Raw genomic sequence first — 26,638 nt, forward strand, 5'->3', positions numbered from 1 at the left:
GAAGGCTACGTATGGGTCAAGGGACAACGCAAGAAGGTGGGCAGAGGCAAGCAGACAAGCCAGCGAGTGTCAACACCAACCCGGGCTATGGCCTCAGCAATTTTCAGAAAACAGGTAGCACCTGGTTGAAAAAACAAAAACAAAGACAACAAATTACCACTGCTTTAGCATAGGGAGTGAGCGAACTGGAGGCAAGGGATGGGAGCCAAACCTTGGGCAAGGCTTCTTACATGCAGAAACCTTTGCTACCTTTCCCGACAGCATCATGGGATGATGCCCAGGGAAGGGAAAAGGACTTACCCAAGGTCTCCCAGCAAATGGCAGATCTGAGACCCCAAACTCCTCACGCCAGGGCTCATCCCGCCTCACGTGGCCGAACAACGAACGAACACAAACCAAAGGCAGAGCCCACCTAAGTGGATGGTGGCAGTGGACAGGGGTATGGTGTTATTTGGGTGCCGAGACCACCCGAGAGTGAGCCTGCTCATCTGCTGCTGGCCCACGCCAAGCACCAAGAGACGCTTCAGGTTCCTCCTGCTTCCCAATTCAGCCTCACCTCGGCCCATCCCACCTCATGGCCTCCTTTACCCAGAAAGCCCACTCTCAGCCGATCTCGGAATCCTCAAAAGCTAGACTAGAGAGGGCTGGGGAGGTCAGCTAGCGTAACCCCCCTCACTTCCCAGACATGAAAGCAAGCTGGACAAGGGCCCACAGGTACTATGTACGAGGCAGAGCCGGCATTTGAACCCAGGCCCTCTGCCTCCAAATCTGCAAGTTTCAGTGTCTTCATCTTGTTCTATTATATACACTATACACTGGCCAGAACGTTTTCATTTTTGAATTTATTAAAATGATTAACCTCAATACTGCAAGTCCATGTACAAAATTTTGGTAAAAAAAGTTTTGTTTTTTTTTTTAATGAATTGTAAAGAACTTACCTCAAATGCTGAAAAAGGCCTTTTGGCATTCATTCTTTCAGTACAAGGAATACAGAGTATCTCAAAGGTATTACAACTCAGTCAAACAATTCAAACAGTCATTTTGAAAAATGATTTAAAATGGGATCTTTACATAGATTTCTACGATTATCTCCTAAGCTCTCACAATGTCTGAATCTTTGCCCATCATTGCATAAGCTCAAGCCTAGAGTTTTAACCTCCTGCCCTCGGTCCCAAGCTGGCCCTCACCCCAAATTTCCAGGCCCACAGCAGCTCTGAACCGCCTGTCTTAATAAGGGAAGATCAGGCTCTCGAGATGGCATCACCAGGGACTTCCAGATGCTTGTGCAAACCAGCCCCTGAGAGGCAGCAAGCTATGGCAGCGAGTCTTCCACCAGGGTATTGATGGCATGAAAGCCATGGGACAGAAATCTCAAAAGAGACTGACATAAAATAAATAAGGAAAAAATAAATCTCAACTTAAAAAGCAAGAAGAATGAGAAATGTAATTAAAGATCTTTTATTACTTTACAACGAAAGCTAGAACCATGGAAGGGTGGCCCCAAGTATGCAAAGAACCAACCCAGGATATTCCTCTGCCCTCCCCGACTCAGATCCCCCAATGCCACAGTCCCCAACGTGAAGAACTACTGATTTAAAGGACAGGACATGATTCCTTGCCCTGGAGACCAGTCTTCCCTGTCCGGGACATTACCTGGCCTCCTGTTTTCTCTACCCTAGAGAGGGTGCTGTAAGGATTCAGTGATGTCCAGAGGGCCGCGAGCCCCTCACAGACAGATCATCATGCTTACAGAGCAACTATTACCTGGCACCCTCAGAAATCCATCCCCACCAACTGGAGACGAGGCCGGCTGCTCCCTAAGGAACGTGTGGAGGGCTAAACTGCACAGGCAACGGAGAGGACGAGACTAGAGAACGTTCTCCCGGGAGAATGAGAAGCAGGATTTAAAAAAAAAAAAACAAAAAACCAGACCCGGAGGGTGGGAAGGCCCTCGTCTCTGGTCACCCCCTGGCATTTCAGCGGGCAGAGGGAGCCAGACAAGGTCTGTCTGTCGCGGGGGGCAGACACTGCCGGCTCCTCCCCGGCCCGGCCCAACCCCTGCTAGGCATGATTCTCCAGATGTGGCCAGCGGGCAGCCATGGGACTCGTGACCACCCCCTGTCACAGCAGCCTTTCAGACTCTGCGTTCAGTGATTTATAAGATAATCCATAGAAATCATACAAGAGTCTGGCATCAACACCAAGTTGTAATCAAAGTTGCTTTGTTCGTTAAACGATTAGGAATTCTTCTTCCCTCTCTTCAAAGTGCTTACCGCAGCTCTCCCGTTGGCTGGGAGCCAGGAGGGACCACTGACGCGGGTCTGCGCGGGGCGGCCTGGGGCATTGGCATGAACGTAGAGAAACCTTCCTGGTAAGTTCTTTTAATGTCTCATGACAAAAGTTTCTCACAACACACAAATATTTACAACATGTACAGTGTTTTCAGTCCTTTCCATTGAATCTCCAAGACAAACATTTGTATAGGGCACCACAGAACAAAAGCTGTGACTCCTGTTTTTATTTCATAAACTAGTATAAGTTAAAGTGAATAGATTTCTTTATATTCCTTGTAGCATTTTACAAGTGCAACAGAAAACGATGAAGAACCGAATGACGAGCTGTGGGTCATGGGGTCAATGCTGCCTGGTGTCACCACATTGCTTCACAGCAAATTGTTGAAAAAATAAGCACCAATCATTCTTGCAAAGAACAATTTTATCTAAAAGTATTGAAAAGTGTTAAATACAAGGTGTTTAATTTACATAACAAGCAATAAATACACCATATTCAAACTTCCGTTCCGCACACCGCTACCCTCGTACATATAATGTACTAACAAGTTAGCAAACTGTCAACACCATTGTCGCCGTACTTTTTTAAAAAAAAAAAAGAAATCCATCTCACTTCCAGCCAACGGCTCACTACGGGACCCAGGCCGCCAACCATCCATCTGGGACAGCACACAGTGTAAAACGGACAAGACACCTACCCAGGAAATCAAAGCGTCACAGGTCATTGCTGGTGATAGTAACACGCACTCGGAGACGTCGCTACGCTGCTACGGTGATTTGTAAATTACGGGTTAGTCAGATATCCGAGAGCAGGGACGCTCCGCAGGGTTAAAAATCATTGTGTAGCCACATCATTGCTGCCACCGTCCTGCAGGGAAGGCGGATCTCTGTACAACGTCCTTGGAGCCTTTATTTCACAGCAGGGCATCCCCTCAACCTCAGAATTGCACGTAAGAAGGCTATTTAAAAAGTCCAATAAAAAGGCGCACCCGCCCACCCGCCAGGCGCCGCTGTCCACCGGCTGCCGCACGCGGACCCCTCCGGGACGGGACTTCCGCGGCTCAGGCGTTGAGCCTCAAGGACTGGTCCTCCCGCCGCCGGGAGGAGATGTCGATGTCGATGGAGTCCTTGCCCACGATGAGCCGCAGCCGCTTGGCCGGTGGGAGCGGGATGAAGTCGTCCTCGAAGTCATCCTCATAGTCCTCCTCGTCCTCGTCCTCGTCCTCGTCCTCCTCCTCCGAGGACGACTCCTCGGCACTCTCCTCCTCGTACTGGCTGTACTCGTCCACGTCCATGCTCGACTCCAGCAGCGAAAGGGTCTCTGGGCAGCACAGTCCGTTCTCGCGCAGCTCCTCCGCGAAGGGGCCTCGGCTCTCGTCCTCCCGCTTGAGCTGAATCTTGAGCTTGGTGGAGCTGCCGCTGCCCGACCCTGAACTAAAGCCGTTATTGAGCTTGGCGACGTAGAGGCTGTTATCTTTGTCATGGTCTTTACTTAATTTGATGCTGATTTTTGAAGAGTTCATTCCGTCACTGTCTTGGTCGTTGGCCTTACTGCTGCTATCGTGGCGCCTCCGAAGAGTCAATTTGGGAATCCCAGAGCTGTTTTCTAGGATCAGCTGCGCATCATACCTTGTGATGCGCCGTTTTTTTTTGCTTTTCGCAGTTCTAAAGTTGTCCTTTGTTTTGAAACGGTCGGGCGTCCCAACAGAACACCCACCCGTCGCGGAAGGCGTGCAGTCCTGGCGGCCCATGGGTCCGTCCGCTCTGTCCCTGGGCTCTCCGTGGTCAGAGTGAGAGCTGATGAGGTCGGGCACCCCTCCATCGCTCTCAGGGGCATCCAGGACTGGAACGGGCTCCTCTGCTTTTGCAAACTGTTTCAACAGTTTCCCTTGCCGTGATTTCTTTTTGGCCGTGCTCACATCATCCTTTGGAGACCTCCCCTCCCCTTTTGGGGATGCGGCTTCGGGGGCCTTTTCCTGGTCACACGCTGCATGAGTGGGGGTTGGCTCCACACTGTCCGTGTCAGGGCCCGTGCCCGTCCAGGTATTGAGAGAGCTTCCCGACAGGTTGGGCTCGAGGGCCGGCTCGGAGGTCTCCTTCCAATTCGTTCTCGTCCTCACTGACCTCCGAGTGATGTAGGCGCAGGGCGACTCCCCGTCCTGCTCGGGAGCCCCGTTCACGGGCCCCTGCCTGTGCTCTCGCGCTGCGTGGCGGGTCAGGCACCCGCCGGCCGTGGTGGTGCTCGCTGGTCCCTCGGCTGCCCTGTCCTTTTTGATGGGCAGGTTTTTGTACAGAACCACTTTGGGCTCTTTGAGGACCAGGCTCCCCACTTCGAGCTTCCTCGAGGCGCTCTTCGGCTCTGGCCTCCTGCACTGGTTTCTGAGCTTTATCTTGGAAAGCAAAGGCTTGATGACAGGCCTTTTCAACTTCTTTGGTACCCTGGGATTGTGGAGAGGAGTGAGTCTCGATGAGGTAGAGTTGGAGGATGCGGGGATCCGTGACACCGACGATGATGGCCGCGTTAACGATCGGTTCTTGCTGCTCTTCTTCACACCGACAGACGATTTCCTGCTAGCGGCTGCAAGAAAAAAAACGAACAGAGAATTAGGGAAAGCCCAGGCCACAGGAGGATCCGACAGAGGCCAAAGCAGTGGAAGCTTCTAGGTCGAGCGGGACAGGGAGCAGTTTCTGGATGGCATGAGACGTGGATTTTCTTCCCATGAATTCATTTTCAAATATTGCCACTTATGGAACACCTACTGCTTTTTGAGGGAAAATGATTTTGTGGTTAAACAGCTCTTATTGCTAGGAATTCAGATTTCACCGTGAGCCTTTATAATTCTTGCCCTCTATTTTTCCACATCTCGGAACACTCTCAAAAAGGAGAAATCGAGAGAAAATGGGTAAAATTTACATTTCCTCCCAATCTCTTGTTTAGTGGAATACAAACAGTTAATGGGTTTGAATGAGCACCCAAGTAATGGCCATCACTATTATGTGGACTACCCCCCAATTCAGATGCAAATCCCAGGAGACACAGGGCAGGCGGTCAGCCCACAGGAGCAGTTTCAGTAGGTGTAAGACAGGAGAACTGAAACACAGGGGCACAAAGACGTGTCCCCTGAGAATGGGGATGGCCCTGGGGCCGTCCACATAGAACACACCAGACACGAATGCGTCTCTCTTTCTGGGTCCCATACGCTCAATCTCGCTGCTGAGCCCGACGTCTGATCACCCCCCACCCTAGTCCTGCACCTTCTCTGAGATCACCCTGATGCCTGAGCTCAGCAGGTGCCCGGACAACAGACAGGCTCCCTGAGCCGCCCTTTCCTATCCACTGCGTCCAGCTCAACAACCTCAATGACCTCAGAAGACAGCACGGACCCCGACTGATGGGACCTCAATGCTTATGTTATGAATGTGTCTACCTTCTAGACTAAGTCTAGAAAAGACTGTTCTACCAGACACCTCCCCACCACTGCCCTATCCAAACAGAGGGGATGGACCTTGTCAAAGTGGGCTGAAGTGGGCTGACCACACCTCTCTTGGTTTTTTTTGGTGAGGGAATCGGGGTTAAGTGACTTACCCAGGGTCACACAACTAGTAAGTGTCAAGTGTCTGAGGCCACATCTGAACTCAGGCCCTCCTAACTCCAAGGCCGGAGCGCTATCCACCGCGCCACCTAGTTGCCCTCTACACCTCTCTTTATGCAATGGTCCATTCTGTTCCCTGAGGGACCCATTGTTTAAGAGTGACTTGTGAATCCAATGGGACAACGACCAACCTAAAGGAAACTAATGCTCCTAGGAAAAGTAAGAGGTGCAGGCAGGCCTAGGAGAGCGGATGCCAATGAGAATCCTGACTGCCACTCAAACACACGCTGAGAACCACTCCGGATCCTGGAGTGTCTCATGGGACAGGAGAGCCCTGAGAAGGGGCTCTGAAAAGAGGTCGCTGCTACTCTGGCCCTGGCGTCAGGTCATTCCCAGGCAGTCTGCTTTGCTTAGCGGCTGGAGGTTCAAGGCTGCGTGCCGCCCCTCCACCCCCTTTCTGCATGAACCACATGAATGAACAAAAGCATTTATTAAACGCACATAATATGCAAAGTCCTATGTCCAGCACGGGGAATGCAGTGAGGCCCTGCCCTCGAGGAGCTCCCACTCCAGTGGGGGAGATCACATATGGGGAAGGTCTCAGCTGTCAGTCAGGTGGAAAAGTCCCATGGCTCCTAGGGAGGAGAAGCCAAGCAGGCACCAGCCCCTCCTTTGAAGTCATTTCCACTGATCTAATCACCCCAGCTCCTGATTCGGAACCACCAGACAGGTGGGGCCCAGGCTCTGGGGCCACAACTTTCCCTTCTGGGTGTCCAGCTGCTGTGGCGCAGCCCCTGCAGGAGCAGGTCCAGGCCGAGGCTCCCCAGGATGACCCCAGGACAGCGAGGCTTAGCTTGTGCTCAGGCCCTGGGCTGTCTTCATCAGGGAAGGGAGGGAGGGTCAGGGTGGGTAGGGGTTTGACACGCCCAATTCATGCTACCTCCCGTTTCCCCCTGAGGGTGTCCTCCCCCCCAGCCAGGCTGGCATTCACTGTGACATGCCTCTTATCAAGGCCTGGCAGACCCAGAGTTAAGACAAGGCAAGCCAAGTGCTCATCCAGCTGGCACCCAGGGCCCCTGTCTGAGCGTGACCCCGCCTCCGCGCCCGAGGCACCTGCTCATCTCGTCACCGAGGTGGTGGGGGGGAGAGAGGACTAAGAAACCCAACTGACCACAGCGGAGCAATGGGAGAGGACCCTCCACTCTCTCCTGGCCCCCTCTCTGGCTGCAGAAAGGGAAGCAACGTAAGGTCACACAGCTCCCCTGGCAGCTCTCAAAGGCATGAGTGCGGTGAACAAGAGGAAGCCATTGGTGCCTGGCGGCTGAGGGACACCGGCAGCACCTGCTTCTCATCTCCCACGGCCACTCTCTCTGGGGGGAGGCTCGGCGTTATAAGACACTGCAATCCCTCTCTCACACATGCGATCACTCACAGGAAAAAGTAAAATGTAAAAGAAAACCGGGGCGAATGCAGCTGACACCCAAGCCTCCGGGTGCGTTCAGAACAATGGAACAAGCCAGCCAAGGAGAGTCAGCAACAAAGAAGCATCAATTCCTTAGGAAAGAACACTTTATGGGACAAAACGTGCTGGGCAAACTAAAAGGCAGCCTGGCAGAAATCAGGGGCAGGGCAACACCTCAGGCCCCATTTCACAACGAATTCAAAATAAATATTCAGCCTCCACGTTAAGGGTACTATCACAACAACAGCTGTTGGCATTTATATGGCACCTACTACGTGCCAGGCCCAGCACGAAGCACACAGTCATTTGATCCTCACCATCACCCCAGTTTACAGAGTAGGAAACTGAGGCAAACAGGGTGAAGTGACTTGCCCTAGGTCACATGGCTAGTAAGGGTCTGAGGCCAGATTTGATGAGTCCTCCTGACTCTAGGCTGGCACTCTGTCCACTGTGCCACCTTGCTGCCCATAGCATAACAAATCACAACAGCAGCAAAGCACATACCCTTTCAAAGCTAAACAAGAGAGAGGGCCAACTGCAAAAGACAAGACAGATAACTCTGACTACGTGAAACTGAGAAGCTTCTGCACAAACAAGGCAGACGCACCAAGGGTAAAAGGAGAAGACAAAACTCTTTCTATTAAGCTCAGGGCTGACAGGCACCCTGGCGCACTGTGGGAGAGCCATCCGCCATCACACAGATAAAGTAGCTCCGTGTCCCAAGGAGGTCACTGCAAGAAGAAAGTCCCTGCTACCCACAAAGGCCGAGAGCAGCCCTTTCTGTGGCCCAAAGAATCAACTGGGGAAGAGCACGCGATGTCACCAAGAAGCACAGCTCGAGCGACAGGAACCGACGGGAGCCCAGGGCAAACAGTGACCCTGGCACCACCAAACACACAGGAGGGAGCGTGGCCACCCCACAACGGGCACGCATGGCCCCACAGGAGACACAGGGGAAGAGGCGCCCTGCCCACTGCTTCCCAGAGGCACGAGGCCCACACCGAGAGGATGTTGTGCATGTTTTCCTTTTTCAACATATCAGTCAAGTTTTAGTTTTTCTTTTCTTTTTTCTTTTTTTCCTTTTAAAACAGTATTATTTAATATATGGGATGAATCTTTGGGAGGGGAGGGGAGAAAGTATGCTGGGAAAAATTCTGGTGGTGTAAAAAACTGTAAGATATTAATAAAATTTATTTTAAAAATAAAAAGAGTATAAGTGAACTCTTAGGGTGGTCTAAGGCACAAATGTTTACGGAATGATTTGGGAAACCCCAATGCTCCTCTATGCCAATGTGCTATGCCCACTTGACAGTCTTGAACAATTACTTTGGGAAAAACAGGAAGGACAAAACAATTAGCCTACTGACAACTCAGACTCACTTTTCCATTACTGAAACATATAGAATTAGAATGCCACATGTTTAAATTATGCTTCCATCCTCCACACAGCTGCCTGGGCAATAATGCTCAAGGGCAGGTGTGACCACGTCTCTGCCCTCCTCAGGACACTCCAACGTCTGCCCAGCCCTGTAAGATCAAACATCAGCTCTGCTATCTGTCTTGAAGGCCGGTCTCAGCCCACTCTTCCCAGCTTGGCTGGCACTCTGCCCCCCATCTCCGCACCTAGGTACAGTCCTTTGCCACACCTGAACGCCCTCTCTCCTAACCTCTGCTCAGAAAACCTGGTTTCCTTCGCGCCTCGGATAAGCAGGACCTTCTAGATGAATGACACCTTTCCTTAGGTCCAGCCTTCCTAGTGTGAGGGCTTTATCCTCCAATTCCCTCATCCATTTTCTCTGTGGATGTATCTTCCCAAGCAGGAGCTGGCTGTCGCGTTTTTTTTTGTCACCCGGAGGCACTCAACGAGCCGCCTGGTAACTGATTCCAATTCCAGACCCAAAGCTTTGCCACTCTAATGAAATACTCCAGGGCATATGTTACAACCCAAATGCAGAAACCTGCTCATTTGCAAGCAGGCCTTCTGATCCAAACAGCTGTGGGATGGGACCTTCCTCAACTTCGGAAAACCACTCAGGGGTGCTGAAAAGCCCTGGAGGGCTGGCCGGCCCAGGCAGAAGGACCCTGGAGAGATCAGGCCCAGGCTGCCAGGTGCCTCCAACTGCGTGACAGCTCTCCGAGTCCGTGCACGCTCAGGAAGCCCATCGGGCTGTCCCAGGGCCGCTGTCTCAGAACCACCATGAGATCTCTTTAAAGCCAGCTGAGTGTGGATGGGCAGGGACGCTCATGTCAGTTTACACACATATGTCAATGGTGAATTCTGATCCTTCATGCCAGAAGTCCAGATGCAGGAATCCAATCCAACATGTTTCCAGCTGTGAAGACCCTTGGGCTTAGCCAATGAGTCTTGGAGATGGAAAATGAGCATTTGGGATGATGCCACTCATCCCCTTGCCCCAGAGATCCCACTGCCAGGCATATGCCCCAAGGAAGTCACAGACAAAAAGCAAGGCACCTGCAGATACTGAAGGTGCTTGAGAACTAGAAACAAAGGTCATCCCCAGGGAGGGAGCGGAGAATGCCTGAGCTGGGGCAGGCTGAGAAGCCACATCAGGAGAGTGCTCGAGGACTCCCTGCAGACCCCTGCCCCAAGGTCCTGGTCAGTCTTGCCGGGTTTTCCTGTCCGTGTCCTCTCTGAGCCTGCCCCTCTGCTGCGGGCAGGGATGCTAATGCCAGAGACGGGGACGCACAGTCCGTCCATCCTCATGCTCGGTGCTTCGTGAGGGATGACAAAGGGCCATGGCGCTCTTTACCTCCAGATCCACGTGCGCTGCCACTGGGAGCGAGCCTCTCCGCCAGGATTCTTGGTCGCTGCTCCCCTTCAGACGTGGCTCGTGACCACGTCCTCCCTACTGGAAGTCCAGGTTTTTAGGGGCTTTGCATCTTGTCTCAGAGACGGTCGCGTGTTTCTTTCAATTCCTCACACTTGCCAAACTCAGCTGCATCGTGGGAGCCGTGCCGACGGCGTCTTCTGCTCGGGGGCGCTCTCGACAACGGAGTTATGGGTCTGCAGGGCTGTGAACTCACGCGCAGTCCCACTGTCAGACGGAGGCAGTGCTGGCCTGAAGACCGCTCCCGTCCCTGGACCAGAAGGGGGCGCAGCTGGGCTTCTCTGACCCCCAGCGCTCAGAGGCGTCTAAACCCCCCCCACCAACGAGATCTCCTTTTTGGCGGGGCTCCCGCCAGGCAAGCTTCAGGCTATTTAGCACGGGTACACAGGTTCACCCCACCCCCGATGCAGAACTAGGGATCTGGCATCAAAGCATCGTCTGTTGAAGGAAAAGGTAGAAAAAAGATTAAATTCTGCAATAACTGAGTGATCAGGAAGCAGAGGAGAAAACCCACACTAGTGGAAATCCAAGGGCTCTGCCTCAACGTCCTCCTCAACACGGACCGAGGGAGAAGGACTTGGGGCTCAAGCTTGTAGATGGTTTAATCCCTTCCCTTCAAAGCCAGTCTCTCAAGGACTGAGCCCTCCTGTCTCCCACGTCAACTCAGAGCCCTCTCCTTCTTACTTCTGGAACTGCTGAGATGAACAGTTCTCCAGCCATCTCGTCTGCGAGCTTTAGCTACTTACAAGAGCCACCACATTGCATCTGGGAAACAAACTATGGTATGATTTTTCTAAAGGTTCAACACAATGAGGTGCTTCCAAGTAGCCACACAGCAGGCACCGAGCCGCTGGTCCGGTCTGAGGCCTGCGGCCTGGCCTGGGAGGGAAGTGACGGTTCCCCAGTGAAGGAAGCCCTGGGGTGAGGACAGGCGGCACGCTGAGCCAGTCCCTTACTCACTTGCATCGTTTTTTTCCTGAGCGGTGTCTGCGTCCGTGTTGGAGCTGACAGACTGGCTGTCTGAATTCTTGCTGCTGTCACCCAGCTTTTTCAGCCTGTTCAAGCGCTTGTCGGTCTCTCTGAGCCCGTATTTACTGTTGATGACGGGAGCAGGAGTGGGCAGTCCCACTCTCGATTTAAAAGCACCAGTTCCCCGTCTGGAAGAAAGGAGAGAACTCGTGGCAGCGTACCCACACCCTCCCAGGCCCCTCCCCTTCCATGCTAGGGAACCCCCAACTCCAAGGCTCCACAGTACTGAACACGAGGGATGAGAGTGGCTATTTTAAGAAAAGACTCATGATTTTAAAAAAATTCAATGTGACGATCCAATTCACCAGCCACTCCCAAGTGCCCCCAAGGAGCAGGCCCTGTGCCTGGAGCTGGGGGCCAGGGACTCAAAGCCCCAAAGCTGAGAAAGGACACAACATGGCATCCTAGGACCCCAGGGAGGCAGAACGGGGCAACCTCCACCCCCTATCTCACGAGTTAGGAAACTGAGGCCCACAGAATCTTAGACACACACACAGCAGCAAACAAAAAGACACACAAAGGAAGCACAAGGTTTCAAAAGGACCAAAGGGGGAGCACCAGGTACGGCCACGGACAGGAAGCGGCAGCTGAGGCAGGCTCTGAAGAGGAGAGGGCACGCCGGGTACAGGCCAGCCTGGCAAACTATGGCTGGAAACAGAGACGGGGGGCCAGATGGAGAAGGCTTGGCATGCCCAGGTGAGAGTTTCATTTTATCCCAGAGGCTGGGCCCTGAGTTACTGCTGGTCTTCAGTGGGGGTCAGTCTGACAAGACAAACTGCAGAGAAAAGACTAAAACCGGCTCCTCATCTGACAGATGACAATATGTGATGAGACCCGCAGGGGTCGCTTGTGACTTGCCTAAGGTCAAACAACACTGCCAAAGGTGGGATGAGCTGGGTTCAAATCCCGCCTCCAAGGTTAGTGCCCTCTTCCCTACACGCTTTGTGCCAAAGGGCCATCAATCGGGGTGCCTAAATGCCCAGTCCGGCCTGGCTCCTGTGGATGCCTGGGACACACACCCTCCTAGGGGCCCTCGAGGGTCCTCGCTCTTCCCCCACCCTCCACAGCCTTGATGTCCCAGGGGCAGAGGCCAGCGGAGGCATGTGAACTGGTTTTTCCCTATTCTCATCACTCTGTTCAGCACGAATGGTTTCCCTTGTTACCCTGTGTTTTATTGTATGCGTCTGAAAACGCAATTCTGAGAAGGGTCCACGGTGTCTAGCAGAGTGACTGCCCAGGGGGTTAGGGGCACAAAGCTGGGGAGGAAGCCCTGTCTGGACCGAGAGCTTTGTGTCACACTGCCATGAGCGTCCAGGACGCGGAAAGGACTCACCGAGGGGCAAGTCTGACTCTGGTCGTCTCCCCCCGCCCATGGGAGGCGGGGGTTATCTGGACCTCTCTCCTGAGGCTGGTGACTCTCTCCCCTAATGAAGGTAACCCAAAGATGACTTTCAACAACGTGAGTTAAGTCGACAAGCACATATTAAGCGCCTACTGTGTGCCATGCACCGCGCTAAGTTCTGGGGATACAAAGAAAATGCAAAGACAGCCCATGCCCTGGTGGAGCTCCAGACACCCTGCAAACAGTGAGGCAGAAGCGTGTCACAGACGGGATCTCTCAGAGGAAAGGCACCAGCATTAAGGCGCACGAGATTCTAGTGAGGAACTAAAGGAAGCCAGTAACGCCAGGAAGCAGAGGTGAGGAGGGGGGAATTCTAAGCACTAGAGACAGCCTGTGAGAATGGCCAGAGCCAAAAGATGGGGCATCCTGTGGGTCACTGTCGCAGAGGACGTGGTGGGCAGGGGGGTGGAGTAGGAACGGAAAGGGAGGAGAGGGCAGGGGAGGAAAGGCCCTGAATGCTGAAGGCTACAGGGAGCCCCTGCGGGTGACACAATCAGACCTGTGACTGAATAGAGGACAGAGTGGAGTGGGGAGAGACTTGGGGCAGACAGACTCCCAGCAGCCACTGCAACAGTCCAGGTGTGAGGCGGTGAGGGCGTGTGTGTGTGAGACACAGTGTCAGAGAGAAGCATGTGTATTCAAGAGATGGTGCAACAAACTTTAACACTAGCTACTACATGAACAGCTTTGTCACTCAACTCTCTGCTCTCCTGCCTTTCCCACACTCCGCCCCACCCTGCTCCACCTGGCCAAACTCTGCCAACGGGGTCCTGGAGGAAGCTCATCTGAGCCCCTCTGGCTCCTGCACCGAGCCTCTCAGACCCTAGGACTACTCTCTGGCTAGCATAGCTTCTGTTCAGTTTCTCCCGTTGGAATGGAAGCTCCTGGAGGGCAGGGCTACCTTTGCTTCTGTATTCATCATCCCTGGCTTATCACAGTGCTTGGCACACAGGAAAGCCGTCATTTATTTAGCTCAGGAAAGGGGAGTGAGGAAGACCCGAGGGAGCCTGGTCCTAACACTTCGGCTAGTCTGTCTGACCCAGCCTAAATCTGACCGTGCACTGCTGAATGCTGAGTAAACACACCAGCAGTCTTCAGACTCCCATCTCTCTTCCCTTGAGGTCTATTTACGCCCCAGTTATCCAGCTCATCTGTGTGAATTGTCGATTACTGGAAGATGACACGTTTCTATGCTTAGAATTTGTGGTAACTAGAAATCACTTAACTGTGGCCTAAGTGCCTTAGGAGACTTGCTTTCCAGACTACATATTGCTTGCCAGCAGCATTTCAACCATCTGTGTATTCATACATACTTTCAAAATAACAGAGGGGGCACATAAAGGGGTTGTTCTCAAATATTCCAAATAACCTTCCTGGGCAAACCTTCTCTACGGGTGGGTCTTTATCTCTTATTTTCCCCTGCTAGGTCACACACACACACTTTCAGATCACCGGCACTTCAAAAGTCTGCTGCATCACTGAATAAACGATGATAATCCTACCTCCAGTGTGAGAAAGAAAAGGACTAGTGAAAATGGGTAGCAAGTATTCCAGATTGTAAAGCATGATCCCCTGTTACCCTGCCCATCCCCTTGGGAGTAGGGGCTGTTATCATCTCCATTCCACAGATGAGGAAACCGAGGGAGTCAGAGGTAAGGGACTTGCCCAGGGTCACACAGCCAGTAAGTGGCTGAGGCAGGATCTGCAGGTGCCCCGGCGCCCCAGTCTTGACCATTCAGTTGAACAGCTGGGAGTGAGTGCAAGAAGCACACGATGCACTAATGGGACCCCCAAGTGTCTCTTTAAGCCTTCAACTGCAGCGTGGGGCAGACGGAGACAGAGGAAACACAATGAGCAGTCATGTCTCCTGCAGCAGGGATGCGTGGGCCGGGTTGGGTTCTTTAAGACTCTGAGCGGAGAAGACACATAGGGCCTCGCCCTTGGCGCAGGGGGGGTCCTCCCACAGCTGAGCGGAAATCTCCAAGAAGCAAACTGAGGCTGGGCCATTAGAAAAAAACTTCCTAACAAACAGCTGCCTAAAAATGTAGTGAATGGGACTTAGGGGGCAAAGTGTAGATGACCTTATCAGGGACATGGTGAAGGAAGGAGATTCCCGGTAGTGGGCCCACCCTGTGGGGTCTCAACATACTCTGATTAGGGAGGGGGAGAGAGGGAGAGAGGGGGGGAGAGAGAGAGAGAGAGAGAGAGAGAGAGACAGAGAGAGAGAGAGAGAGAAGAGAGAGAGAGACAGAGAGACAGAGAGAGAGAGACAGAGAGACAGAGAGAGTAAAAAGAGGGGAGAAAGGCCCAAGAGAGAGAGACTGAGGAGAGACTGGGAGACAGAGAAAGTGGTGAGACAGAGAGGAAAGACACAGACAAAGACAGAGAGACACAGGGAGATCGAGAGAGAGGGGAAAAAAAAAAGACACAGCCACAGGGACACAGAGAGGGGAGACACAGAGAGAGACAGCACAGAAAACCTGGCTGAACCAGTTCGTCCAGGAATGACTAGAAGGCACCGTGGGTCACAGTAATGCTCCGGGGCAGACCCTCAATGCCTCTGAGCCATTCCCAGAGTAGTTCACCGAGTTCTTCAGACCAAGAACGTACCTTTCACATGTGTAACACTCGCAATACTCATTGTTTTCTCCAAAAACCCGTCTCCGTAATAACAAGATATTTCTTCTCCAGGCTCAATATCTCTCAGGGCTTTTACACATGCTGTGTTCCCGACCAGTTGAAACAAACTGTAATGTAACAAGGAATGCGTTAAATAAAGGGTCTAATTTGAAGAGGGCCCAGAATTCAGACATCGATTTTTTTCTAAACAAATAATACCTACCTTACAGTTAGGTCTGCAATCTGAAAAATGTCCAAAAGATAAAGTCAATTAAGTGCTGATAAGATCTGAAACACGAATAATTACAGAAGCCTGAAATAAGCTTTCAAAGCCGTGCTGAAGCTTGCGCTGAGTGAGGCAGCGACGGCCACATTCAATCAAGGGGACAGGGGAGGTTTCTATTTGGGGACTCGGGGGCTAAAGGGAGCCCCCCAGGAGCTGGGCTTCTGTCCCTTCACAAGGGACAGGCTAACATCTGGGGCTGGCCTGGTCCTCACTAGCCTGAGAAGGCGCATCTAACTTCAGGCCGCATTCCCAGACAGCAGAGGGCTGAACGCCGTCCCCATCCGTCTTACCATGGTTTATAAAGGCAGCAGGACCAAGCCAGAGCTGAGCACAGTTTTTCCTGGTGGAATACATGACACTGAAATCATTTTCTCCATGTCTAAGTAGCATGTTCTCCTCTATTTCTGAAAGTTCAGCAATACAACCCACCAGCAATTCTATCTTGTCATTCCGTTTCCTATTGAAAACATATGAAAAGAACAGTGATCAAGACTTTGCTCTTGATAAATTAATCTGGTCAGCCAGTAGATGCTGGGAATGGCCAAAGTCTCCCCCTGGCGAAAGGGGGGGCTGGTCGCTGTGGGCCAGTCTGGCGTCGTCCTCCCATCCACATCAGGGCTCTCACGTTTTCCTGCACATCTACGTCGGCAGCTCCAAAGAGCGCTGGCCTGGAGAAGTACCCCACATCTGCTGCCCCTCATGCCCTGGGCTTCAGGGGCTCATGCTCATCCCTCCCGGGGGCGTCTGAGCCTCATAGTTACCACTCTTTTGTTGCAACGATTTTGGCTCCATTCTGTTCTGATGAATACCGATTGCAAGGTAGGATTTCAAATCCACTGTCAGTTGCAAACATTCGCAAATAAATAAATACCTAAAATGGGGGAAAAAAGTTTTGGTGTGAGTTTGCAGTCAAAGTGTCCAGTGGAGGTCATCAGGCCTTTCATCAGGCCTTCATCTGGATGGCTATTCAGATCCCTTCCAAACACACCCACAGCCTCCAAGTTGTCTTTGTGGACATCCTTTCAAACACCTCCCACCCCACACTTTACCTCCGTGAGGAAAGTCAGTTAACTAAAGCCACAGTGCATATTCATTATTATTCTATCATTAACCAGTGAATTTTAAACACATCTAAGTGCTAACAACAGGCAGGCAGTCCCTTACTAAGATATATCCAAAAACCCATGGATTTCTTCCTTGTGGACATTCCTTCCAACCATGGGGACCACGACCCTCCTCACCTCCACAGTGAGGTCAACGAAGAACCTGTGAGCAGCCCAGCTTCTGAGGACCCTGCCTCTGAGTCCTGATTCTGCCCCTTAGCACCTGTGTGACCTTGAACAAACACCCCTTAACTCCAAGGAGAGCACGGGCCCACAACAGCTCCCAGGCCTTGAATCTGTGATGTTATGGCTTTTTCCCAGACCAGGAGGGTGACAGTTCTCACTCCCAAGGCCCCCATCCCACCATGAGGGGAAGAAACACTGCCCTAAGCTCGAGAGCTAGGGAGCTCTAGGGAGCCCTCCAACTCCCGTGGGCACTGAGTTGTACTGAACTTGCTCACCACTGCAGACACCTACGTGTTCTTTGAACAATCGCTCTTGCGTTTTATTCTTGTTAAGGAAATAGTGCCGTGCCCATTCGCCCGAGGTCAGGCATTTGAAGGCCTTCTCCAAGTGCTCATCCTTTTTAAAGCGTTCAATCACCTCCTTCAGCTCTTCTTGCCTCCCTTTAATAGGACGAAATCTGAAAGAAAACACAAAGGCTTCAAGCGTGTGCTACACTTGAACTACCAGGGCTCATCCCTGACGACCCTGGTCACACCAATCCAATGGTGAAGCGGGTGGATGCATCACCTCAGTGGCCACTCACTGAGCGGGGAGCAATGAGGACAGGAGAGGGACTCGGACCTTCAAATGACTTTTCTCCCCTGGTGAGCTGCTTGGCTATTTCAGTATTTATTCATTTGGGTTCCTTGTCACTGCATTTCCTTTTTTTCTCTCTAAATTTCCTTTTATTTATCTCTGTGCCCACCACAGGGTGAACCATGCTCTAGGAAGCCTGGCTGACCCAGAAAGTCACCAAGCTGGGATGTGGCCTCCAGAGAAACAAAGCTCTGGGTGAAGAATCACCACCACTGGTGGTGATGGAGCCCCTGCGGGCAGAGGCTGACAGGCCTGGGGTCCACCTGAATCCACCAGGTCTTGTGAAAGGGCCAGGGCAGAGGAGAGAGCAGCCCGCCCTCTAGTGGCCAAACAGGGCAGCCCGCAGAGAGTCTGAACAGGCTGACAGCCAGTGTTGTTCTTCTGGGGATCGGGCTCTGGCACAGATGGCCTGCTACCACATGATCCCAGCCCATGCTGGGGCCGGTTTTAGGCAGGAGCCTCTCCAAAGGCAGGGAGGCTCCACCCCAGTGGCATGGCCAAGGTGGGGGGAGGTCTTTGCCTCCCCAGCTTCTGCAGCCCAAGTCAAGTGCTAACGTCTGGGTGGGGAGGAGGTGTCCTAGACTCAGAACTTAGAAGACATCAGTGCCGTGATGCCTGAAACAGCAATCGTGACAGAACTAAGACCAAAGGAAAAAAGGAAAATACAGCTGAATGGAGGAGAAGCAAAGAGGAATGAGGAGGTGCTTTTACTGCCCTTCCAAATCAACAAGAAACAGACTTTCACAGCACAGCTGGCCACTCCCTCGGGCAGGCAGTGCTCCCAGAATGGGCAGGAATGCTACTGTGGCTCCTGGGTCAACCTCTGATGAGGAAGAGAAGAGAGAGAATGTTGACCAACAAGAGAAGAGCCTCTAAACAGAGACCAATGGACTTGTAACATCCAGCGTCTTCAACGCAAACAAGGGACAGCAGAAGGCGGCCCAAAGACGTCTGGGAAAATATGGCTCCGAAGAAAGAAGAGTTAAAAACATCTGACAGATGAGTCTCCTCCACTACCCAACCAGCAAGCTACCGGACGTCCCGAAAAGGCCTCCCTTAATGCGCCCAGAAGCGGGCCCTTCAAGCCAAGCCCACAGGCTGGCTGTTCTCCATCTCGGGCAGCTCACGGAACACGCCAGGCCCGACAACGCTGGGCCAGACTAGACACCAACCTCTGGCTCTGAGATGACTCTCGCCTCAGTCACATAGGCACCAGGCACTGAGGACACAGAAAATGGTCTTTGCCCTCAGGAAGCTTCCATTCTCTCAGGGAAGACAACATTTGCAAGCAGAAATGAACCTGAGATTGTCGGAGGCAGAACCCGTGCACAAAGGTGTGGGGATGGGAGACGACTGGCGACAGGAACGCCAGTCTGGCGGCACTGAAGAGCACGAAGGGAAATCACACGGAGCCGGGCTGGGAAGGGCTTTGGGCGACAACCACGAGGGTTTGTGTTTGACCCCCGAGGGCGACATGTGGGCAGACACTGACAGGGAAGCCAGCCAGAAGGTCCCCGCGGGAAGGGAGGCATCGGGGCACGTGCCGAGCAGAGAGCAGAAGGTGGGTGCCCCGAGACGTGGGAGCCACAGGGGCAGCTGGTGGGGGTGAGGGAGACGAGCAGGAGGACAGAAATCCAGGCTGGGGCGGAAGGGGGAGACGTGATGGGCATGGCTGTCCAACAGCCGCCACCCGCATGAAGATGAGGCAGGGAGGGGCTCGGCACGGAGCCTGGGGAAGAGCAGGCCAGGGGCGGCCACGGGGGCATCCAGCCACAGAGAGGCAGAAAGTCAGGCAGGATCCAGAGGACCGAGACAAGGCCCCTGGGCTTGGCAAGGAAGAGGTCCCTAGCCTTCTCCTAATCTGCTCTGCCAAGGTGGGATGCACAGAACGGAAGACTGAAGAATTCTTTGATGTTTCTTGTTTGCTAATTTTTCTCCTCTTCTTCAGAGTCAGCTAGTGACACGATGGACAGAGCACCAGGCCTGGAGTTAGGAAGACTCAAGTTCAAATCCAGCCTCAGACACTGACTAGCTGTGTGACCTTGGGCAAGTCACCTAACCTTTGTTTGTCTCAGTCTTCTCAAGTGGGAAGTGACAATCATAAGAGCGTCTACCTCCCAGGGCTGCTGTAACGTGCTTAGCACAAAGCCTGGCACATGGAGGGGGCTTCACAAATACTTATTTCCTTCTTTCCTCCAAAAGACGGCTCTCTGGGAGCAGTTGGAAGACGCATACAGTGGGAAATGTAGGCAACGGAATACAGCAAATTTTTGAAAGAAATTGTTAGTAACGCTAGATGAAGAGATCACAGCCGTGCCACAAGGTTCAAAGCTGTACCTCACGGGGTGAGAAGAGACTAAGAGGAGAAGAAGCGAGGGCAGGCAGCTTTCTCTAGCGGTCTGGCTGCCGAGGCACCTCCCTGGGCACACCTGCAGCCAGCAGAGAAGGAATGGGCCAGAGGTACAGGAGGGATGAGACTGCTGAGGCGAAAGGGCGAACACCTCCTTAAAATGGGGCCGAGGGGCAGCCTGAGTGAGAACGGGCTGAGGGGTGGCTGGAGAGAGAAGAACGGGCCGAGGGGTGGCCTGAGGGGCGGCCTGAGTGAGAACGGGCTGAGGGGTGGCTGGAGAGAGAAAAACGGGCCGAGGGGTGGCTGGAGAGAGAAGAACGGGCCGGGGGGTGGCTGGAGAGAGAAGAACGGGCCGAGGGGTGGCTGGAGAGAGAAGAACGGGCTGAGGGGTGGCCTGAGGGAGAACGGGCCGAGGGGTGGCCTGAGGGAGAACGGGCCAAGGGGTGGCCTGAGGGAGAACGGGCCGAGGGGTGGCCTGAGGGAGAACGGGCCGAGGGGTGGCTGGAGAGAGAAGAACGGGCTGAGGGGTGGCTGGAGAGAGAAGAACGGGCCGAGGGGTGGCCTGAGGGAGAACGGGCCGAGGGGTGGCTGGAGAGAGAAAAACGGGCTGAGGGGTGGCTGGAGAGAGAAGAACAGGCTGAGGGGTGGCTGGAGAAAGAACGGGCCGAGGGGTTGCTGGAGAGAGAAGAATGGGCTGAGGGGTGGCCTGAGGGAGAACGGGCCAAGGGGCGGCCTGAGTGAGAACGGGCCAAGGGGTGGCTGGAGAGAGAAGAACGGGCCGAGGGGTGGCTGAGAGAGAAGAACGGGCCGAGGGGTGGCCTGAGGGAGAACGGGCCGAGGGGTGGCCTGAGAGGAGAACGGGCCGAGGGGTGGCTGGAGAGAGAAGAACGGGCCGAGGGGTGGCTGGAGAGAGAAGAACGGGCCGAGGGGTGGCTGGAGAGAGAAGAACGGGCCGAGGGGTGGCTGGAGAGAGAAGAACGGGCCGAGGGGTGGCTGAGGAGAGAACGGGCCGAGGGGTGGCTGGAGAGAGAAAACGGGCCGAGGGGTGGCTGGAGAGAGAAAAACGGGCTGAGGGGTGGCTAGAGAGAGAAGAACGGGCTGAGGGGTGGCTGGAGAGAGAAGAATGGGCTGAGGGGTGGCCTGAGGGAGAACGGGCCGAGGGGTGGCTGGAGAGAGAAGAATGGGCTGAGGGGTGGCCTGAGGGAGAACGGGCCGAGGGGTGGCTGGAGAGAGAATGGGCTGAGGGGTGGCCTGAGGGAGAACGGGCCGAGGGGCGGCCTGAGTGAGAACGGGACAAGGGGTGGCTGGAGAGAGAACAACAGGCCAAGGGGTGGCCTGAGTGAGAACGGGATGAGGGGTGGCTGGAGAGACAAGAATGGGCCGAGGGGTGGCCTGAGTGAGAAAGGGCCGAGGGATGGTCTGAATGAGAAGCAGCCAAGGGATGGCCCAAGTGAGGAGAACGGCACAGCACATGTTTTCCCCGAGAAGAGAATCGAGAGCCACGAGGCTCTTGTGGTCAAACACAAGCAACAACCAGATGGCGCACACGCGAACGGTGCTGGGCGCGGGGGTCATTCCAGAACCAGAGGCTGGTGTGCATGTGATGCCGCCTCCCACTGTCCCGTTACAGCCCCCCCTGGGGGCTGAGCGAGGAGATGGCCCAAGGGAATGCCCTCTTGAGGCTGAGGGGACACACTGCAGGGGGCTCCCAGAGAGTGTAAGTAAGCTCTTTAAGGACCGGGCTGGTTTCCTTTTGTCTCTGTGCAGTATCTGGTACACAGCAGGGAGTTAATAAATTTCTGCTTGACTGACTACCTGAAAAATGGGATGAAACCAATGGTTTGGAAAAAATTCCAGACCTTATTTCAACCCCCAAAAGATGACCATGAAAATAATGTGAATTCCTAAACCAAACATCTCCTTTCTCATCTCTACAATCTACACGTGTTTAAAAAAAAAAGCATCTCTGAATAAGGTTTGGGAAAGAAACAGGCAGGCTCCCACTAAAGGTGCCACAGCAGACCTCATCAGTGGTCAGCAGCTGGTGGTAGAGTGGACAGAACTCCAGGCCTGCAGTCAGGAAGACCAGAATTCAAATCCTGCCTCAGACACCCTGTTTGCCTCAGTTTCCTCATTTGTAAAATGGGGATAATAATAGTGCCTCCCTCCCCGGATGGTTGTGAGGACCAAATAAGATTATGATCCTAAAGCACTTAGCACAGTGCCTGGCACACAGCAGGTACCATATAAATGTGAGCTGTTATTATTTGTCACTCAAGTGCCCAAAAGTGTTGGAAACAGTACTTGCCCGATGTTTTTGTGCAACAAAAATTAATAAAAAGTCCTTGAGGGTGTACTGTGGATGCGTGCATTTACTTATAAATTTGTATAGTAATTATGGATGTTATAAAACACAAAACAAATTTAAAACGGAGGATAAAAACAAAACCAGCAGAACGGATGGAAGAGGGGAAGGACAGGGAGGGATGGAGCTGCAGAGAGAAAGGGGCAAGGCCCGGAGAAACTTGGGAGGCCAATGAGGAGGCTTCTGCGAGAGTGGGAGCCTTGGGGGAACAAAGAGGAGACAGAGGGGAGAGCTGTGGAGTGAGAAGCTGACTTGTGGGGTTTGTGGGTGCGGAACAATGGTGGGTGCCCACTCCCCGTCAAGACCAGGAGACTGGCCTTCCTCTGCCAGGCCATGGATGAGAACAGTGTGGACTGAGCACCCCTGTCCGTGGCAGTCAGGGTCCAAATTAAAATGCAAGGAGAACGAAAATATGTGAGTTTAATGAGAGGTGGCCACCCTGAGGGGAGGAACCAGGACTGAGCCTGGGAGGGAGTGGTTGACTTAGACAAGGGAGGCCATTCTAGGCAGGGGAATCAGAGGGGTGAGGACACAAAAGGGAGTGGGGAACTGCCGCTGGATGGCCTCAGACACCTGGCTCGCCTTCCAGCAGCAACACAAGCCAAAGCTCTGGTCAGAGGGCTGGGAACCTAGCCGTACCTCAGATGCCCACATGCGAGACTCGTGTTCTGTCAAATGGGGAGGGGGGCCAGGGGGCCTCTGCAGGCCCTTTCAGCCCAAACTCTAAGAGCCTGTGATCCTATTATATAGGTCTACCCTCATTTTAGCATAAAAGGAAACTGAGGCCCAGAAGGGATGAGTGGGAATGGCAGAGTTGGGGCTGGAAACTTCCTTTCCTGATTCTCAGGCAGCAGACACCACACTGCTTCCAAACCTATCAAAAATAATGAACGTTGCATAGAAGTACAAACCATAAACATGTGCTGACTGACTTGGCCATATGATGGCATGGGACGGGGAATTACATGGATTCAGAGCTAGAAGGGACTTCAGAGAATGCTTACTCTACCCCCCACTGCACCTCTGCCCTGGAAGCCCGTCCACGGGGGACGCCCGCGCTCCAGATGAGCCAGAGGCCACCATCTCTGAGGCGGACGGTTCAAGGCAGCAGCTCTGAGGGGCAAGAGCCACTAGACACAGGGGGCAATTCTCGAGACGTGCTGACAGTGCCAGGGCCCTGCTGGTCCAACTCCCCAGGAGACCCTGAGGGAGAAGTCCATTGAGGAGGAGTCTGGGCTCGGAGGAGGGGCCACGGCCTCAAAGTCTGAACAGCACAGCCTGACCGGATCACGTGACAACTATACCAGGTGGAGTGATCCGGGATGGAGCAACTGCGTTTTCTTTTCATTAAATGTGGTTGCTCCATGCTACATTATTCTGTATTGGGATTGATGTAAGACAATTTGGAAATGCTTTAAGCTGAATGGATGCCATATGACTGGTAACAGGGTTTGTCTCGTGTTTTAAAATGACTTTGTCTATGTTATTATGTTTCTAAATTCCCATATCACAAAATCTGAGAAATCACTGTATTAGAAACGCTGTTAGAAAAACAACATTGTTTTAAAAATCTAGATGCTGTCAGATTACAAATTGAGCTGTTAAAATAATTTTAAAAAATAGATATTTGAAAACTCAGTGGATACAGCATCAAGCCCTGGAGTGAGGATGACCCCCGTTTAAATCTGGCCTCTGATGTGTGACCCTGGCAAATCAGGGTTTGTCTCAGTTTCCTTATCTATAAAATGAGCTAGAGAAGGAAATGGCCAACCACTCCAGTATCTTGGCCATGAAAACTCTAAATGGGGTCACAAAGAGTCGGACACGACTGAAACAAATGCACAAAAATATTTAACGTGGCACGTTTTGTTTTGAAACATGATAACTTCCTGTTTGGGGGGAAAAGGTGCATAGACCCTTGAAGATCCTTACGGTGAGGTCCCTTGGGAGTCTGTATTCAGGCAGGGTCATAAGAGCTTATTAGTTCTACCAACTGCATGTTGTAGAATCTAAAGTATTGAAGCTGGAGAACCTAGAACTGAGAAATAACAGGATCCTCTCTCCCACTCCTTGTCACAGCAGGGGTGAGGGGGAATTTATTAGTGTACTAATAATAAAGAGTGAATTTCATTTGACAATTTTTGGCTACCACTTATAAAAATTATGAAGCTGTATAGGGTGGTTTAAAGATGTAACTTCAAAAAATTAATATGAATTAATGATCAGGTATTTGCTATATGACTGAAAGCCCCAAATGCAATCAGTCTCAATTTATAAATAATACATAAATGACATCTGTTAGGAAAACAAGAGAAAACTAATAATATTCAAGCCCTAAGTCATGGTTAGTGAAAATTTTGTTATTTGAGGTAAAAACTCTTGGGACTATGATATTGTTTTGAGTCTGATTTCAAAGTTTGGTTGCTTAAGCATTATTAAGCCAATACCCTACCAGTCAAGGAGAAAATGGCATAGGCTATAGTCTAAGAACTGCTACAGGTAAATGTCTGTACCTGGGAAAGGATGAGGGGACCTTGATGTGGTCCGACACAGGATCCTCTTGACTCAGCTTCCCCATGGTGCTATTTACGTTCTGAATAGGAAATTTCCCCACCTGGTTAATCCTGAGCCTGGCTTTTGATATCCTGTGAATAATGTGGAGCTTTACTAAATGACTGGCTATCGGATATGACTCGTGCCTGGAATCAAATAGAGCTAAGGGAGCTTTTCCCCTGTAATGCTATATGTCAAGTTTGTCTGTTGCCTAGAGGGGATGACTCTTGACCTTGTTATAACTACATTTCTCCTTTTCCATTCATAGTAAATTTCTATAATCAGAGCAGGTGAGCAGTAGAAGTTTTGTAAGCATGATACTAAACCTATTAATTAATAGATGGATACTAGAACATTTCTGAGTTACTATAATAGGATGCAAGTATGAAAAGTCTTGCAATTTTAATCTGTTTGTGGTCAAATGATAATACAGGGATGAGATCTTCCTAAGGAGGGGAATTAGTAATGTAAAACTTTTCTGATTGAATGGAACAGTAAATCTCGAGAAAGCAACAGGATTAGTCTGTTTTCTAGATTATATACGTATGCGTATGATTGGCTTCCAAATGTTTCTAATGAAAAATTCAGGTTCTGAGTATGTTTTAGTAACAAGTTCTCAAAATCAGATTAAGAATTTTGCACATACATTTGCACTGATCATCACAAAGTAAAATTTTAAAGTACCTGATAATTTTAAAAACAGAAGGGTTCATTTTACAAGTTAGACCCTCATGCGTTTTTTTTTTTTTAAGATTCTTATATCAAGTACAGGGTTTAGGTAAAGATAAAAATAGCAAGTGATCTATAAAAACTGAAATTCTCTAGAGTCCTAGGTGAGTTATGGGTTCTTAACTTGATGTTCTTACAGCTCTAACAGGATTAGCTTCATAAAGCTTGAACTGTTTTCACTACATGAATTAGTCACTGGAAAACCAAATGTAGCAGGTTGTTCAGTCACAGCTGACTCTCCTTGACTTCACTGGGGGTTTTCTTGGCAGATACTGGAGGGGTTTGTCATTTTCTTCTCCAGCTCATTCTACAGATGAGGAAACTGAGGCAAGCAGGGTGAAGTGACTTGCCCAGGGTCACACAGCTAGTAGGTGTCTGAGGCAGTCTGAAGTCTTGATGGCTCTAAGCCCAGCATTCTATTCACTGTGCCATCCAGTTACTTAGGAATTCCTGCAAGAGACTGCGAACTGGAGAAGCAAAACCCCCTCCACAGCACCCTGAGAATGAGGCCTATTCCAGAATGTCCGAGGGCCAGACAATGCACGGGACATCTGGGACTCGAGACAAAAATATGATGATTAAATGGACACTGGGAGTGGGCTACTAAGACACCAGGAGATCTGATTTGTTTAATGTTGATGATCATCACTGTATCGCACTGGCCTTTTGTTTTATGGTGTGTATGTGTAAATCTCCCCTCTCAAAATTAGTCCATTGTGAGCCCTTTAAGGAGTCTGATCTGTAGCCTGACTTAGTTTACCTACAGAGTCTACATACAAGATGTGTATATTATCCCTACTGTTCTTAGACTCTGTCAGCTGTTGTACTACGCTATGTAAGCTGTGCAAGAAGATGGTCTTTTCTTGACCCACAATGTTGATAGTGAGCGTGAGCATGTCGAACAACCTTATAAATTCGTGGCGGGAGTGGGCTGGCTCCTCCACCACGCATCAAAGTGGGGAATTTAGAGAACTGTGGGAATTATGTGAACCAAACTGACTCCACTCTGTAAAGCAGACTCCATTTTGGCACCCTAAGTTTCTTTTTCCTGTAAACACTCGTGTGTCAATTACGACATCCTGTTTCACATCTGCAAGAGTTCAACTGCTCGCTCTCCCCATGCCCAACTCTTGAAACTCATTCATCCCCCTCCCAACTCAGAAAGTCTCTAATCTTTCCTCCAAT

At 51.7% G+C, this 26,638-nt stretch overlaps 1 protein-coding gene across 1 annotated transcript in view; it reads right to left on the reverse strand.

Annotated features, from left to right (window-relative positions):
• Positions 1-1,442: 1,442 nt before the first annotated feature.
• The window catches only part of KMT5B (lysine methyltransferase 5B), a 58,569-nt gene continuing 33,373 nt past the window's right edge, over positions 1,443-26,638 (reverse strand). The window contains 9 exon segments of the mRNA XM_078148333.1: positions 1,443-4,869; positions 11,156-11,352; positions 15,237-15,282; positions 15,285-15,351; positions 15,353-15,373; positions 15,469-15,488; positions 15,822-15,988; positions 16,293-16,402; positions 17,112-17,277. Of these exon segments, the coding sequence (XP_078004459.1) occupies positions 3,353-4,869; positions 11,156-11,352; positions 15,237-15,282; positions 15,285-15,351; positions 15,353-15,373; positions 15,469-15,488; positions 15,822-15,988; positions 16,293-16,402; positions 17,112-17,277 (2,311 nt within the window). The 3' untranslated portion in view covers positions 1,443-3,352.

Source organism: Phascolarctos cinereus, unplaced genomic scaffold (genome assembly GCF_003287225.1).
Source record: "Phascolarctos cinereus isolate Bilbo 61053 unplaced genomic scaffold, phaCin_HiC Scaffold_9;HRSCAF=440, whole genome shotgun sequence".
NCBI classification, from domain to species: domain Eukaryota; kingdom Metazoa; phylum Chordata; class Mammalia; order Diprotodontia; family Phascolarctidae; genus Phascolarctos; species Phascolarctos cinereus.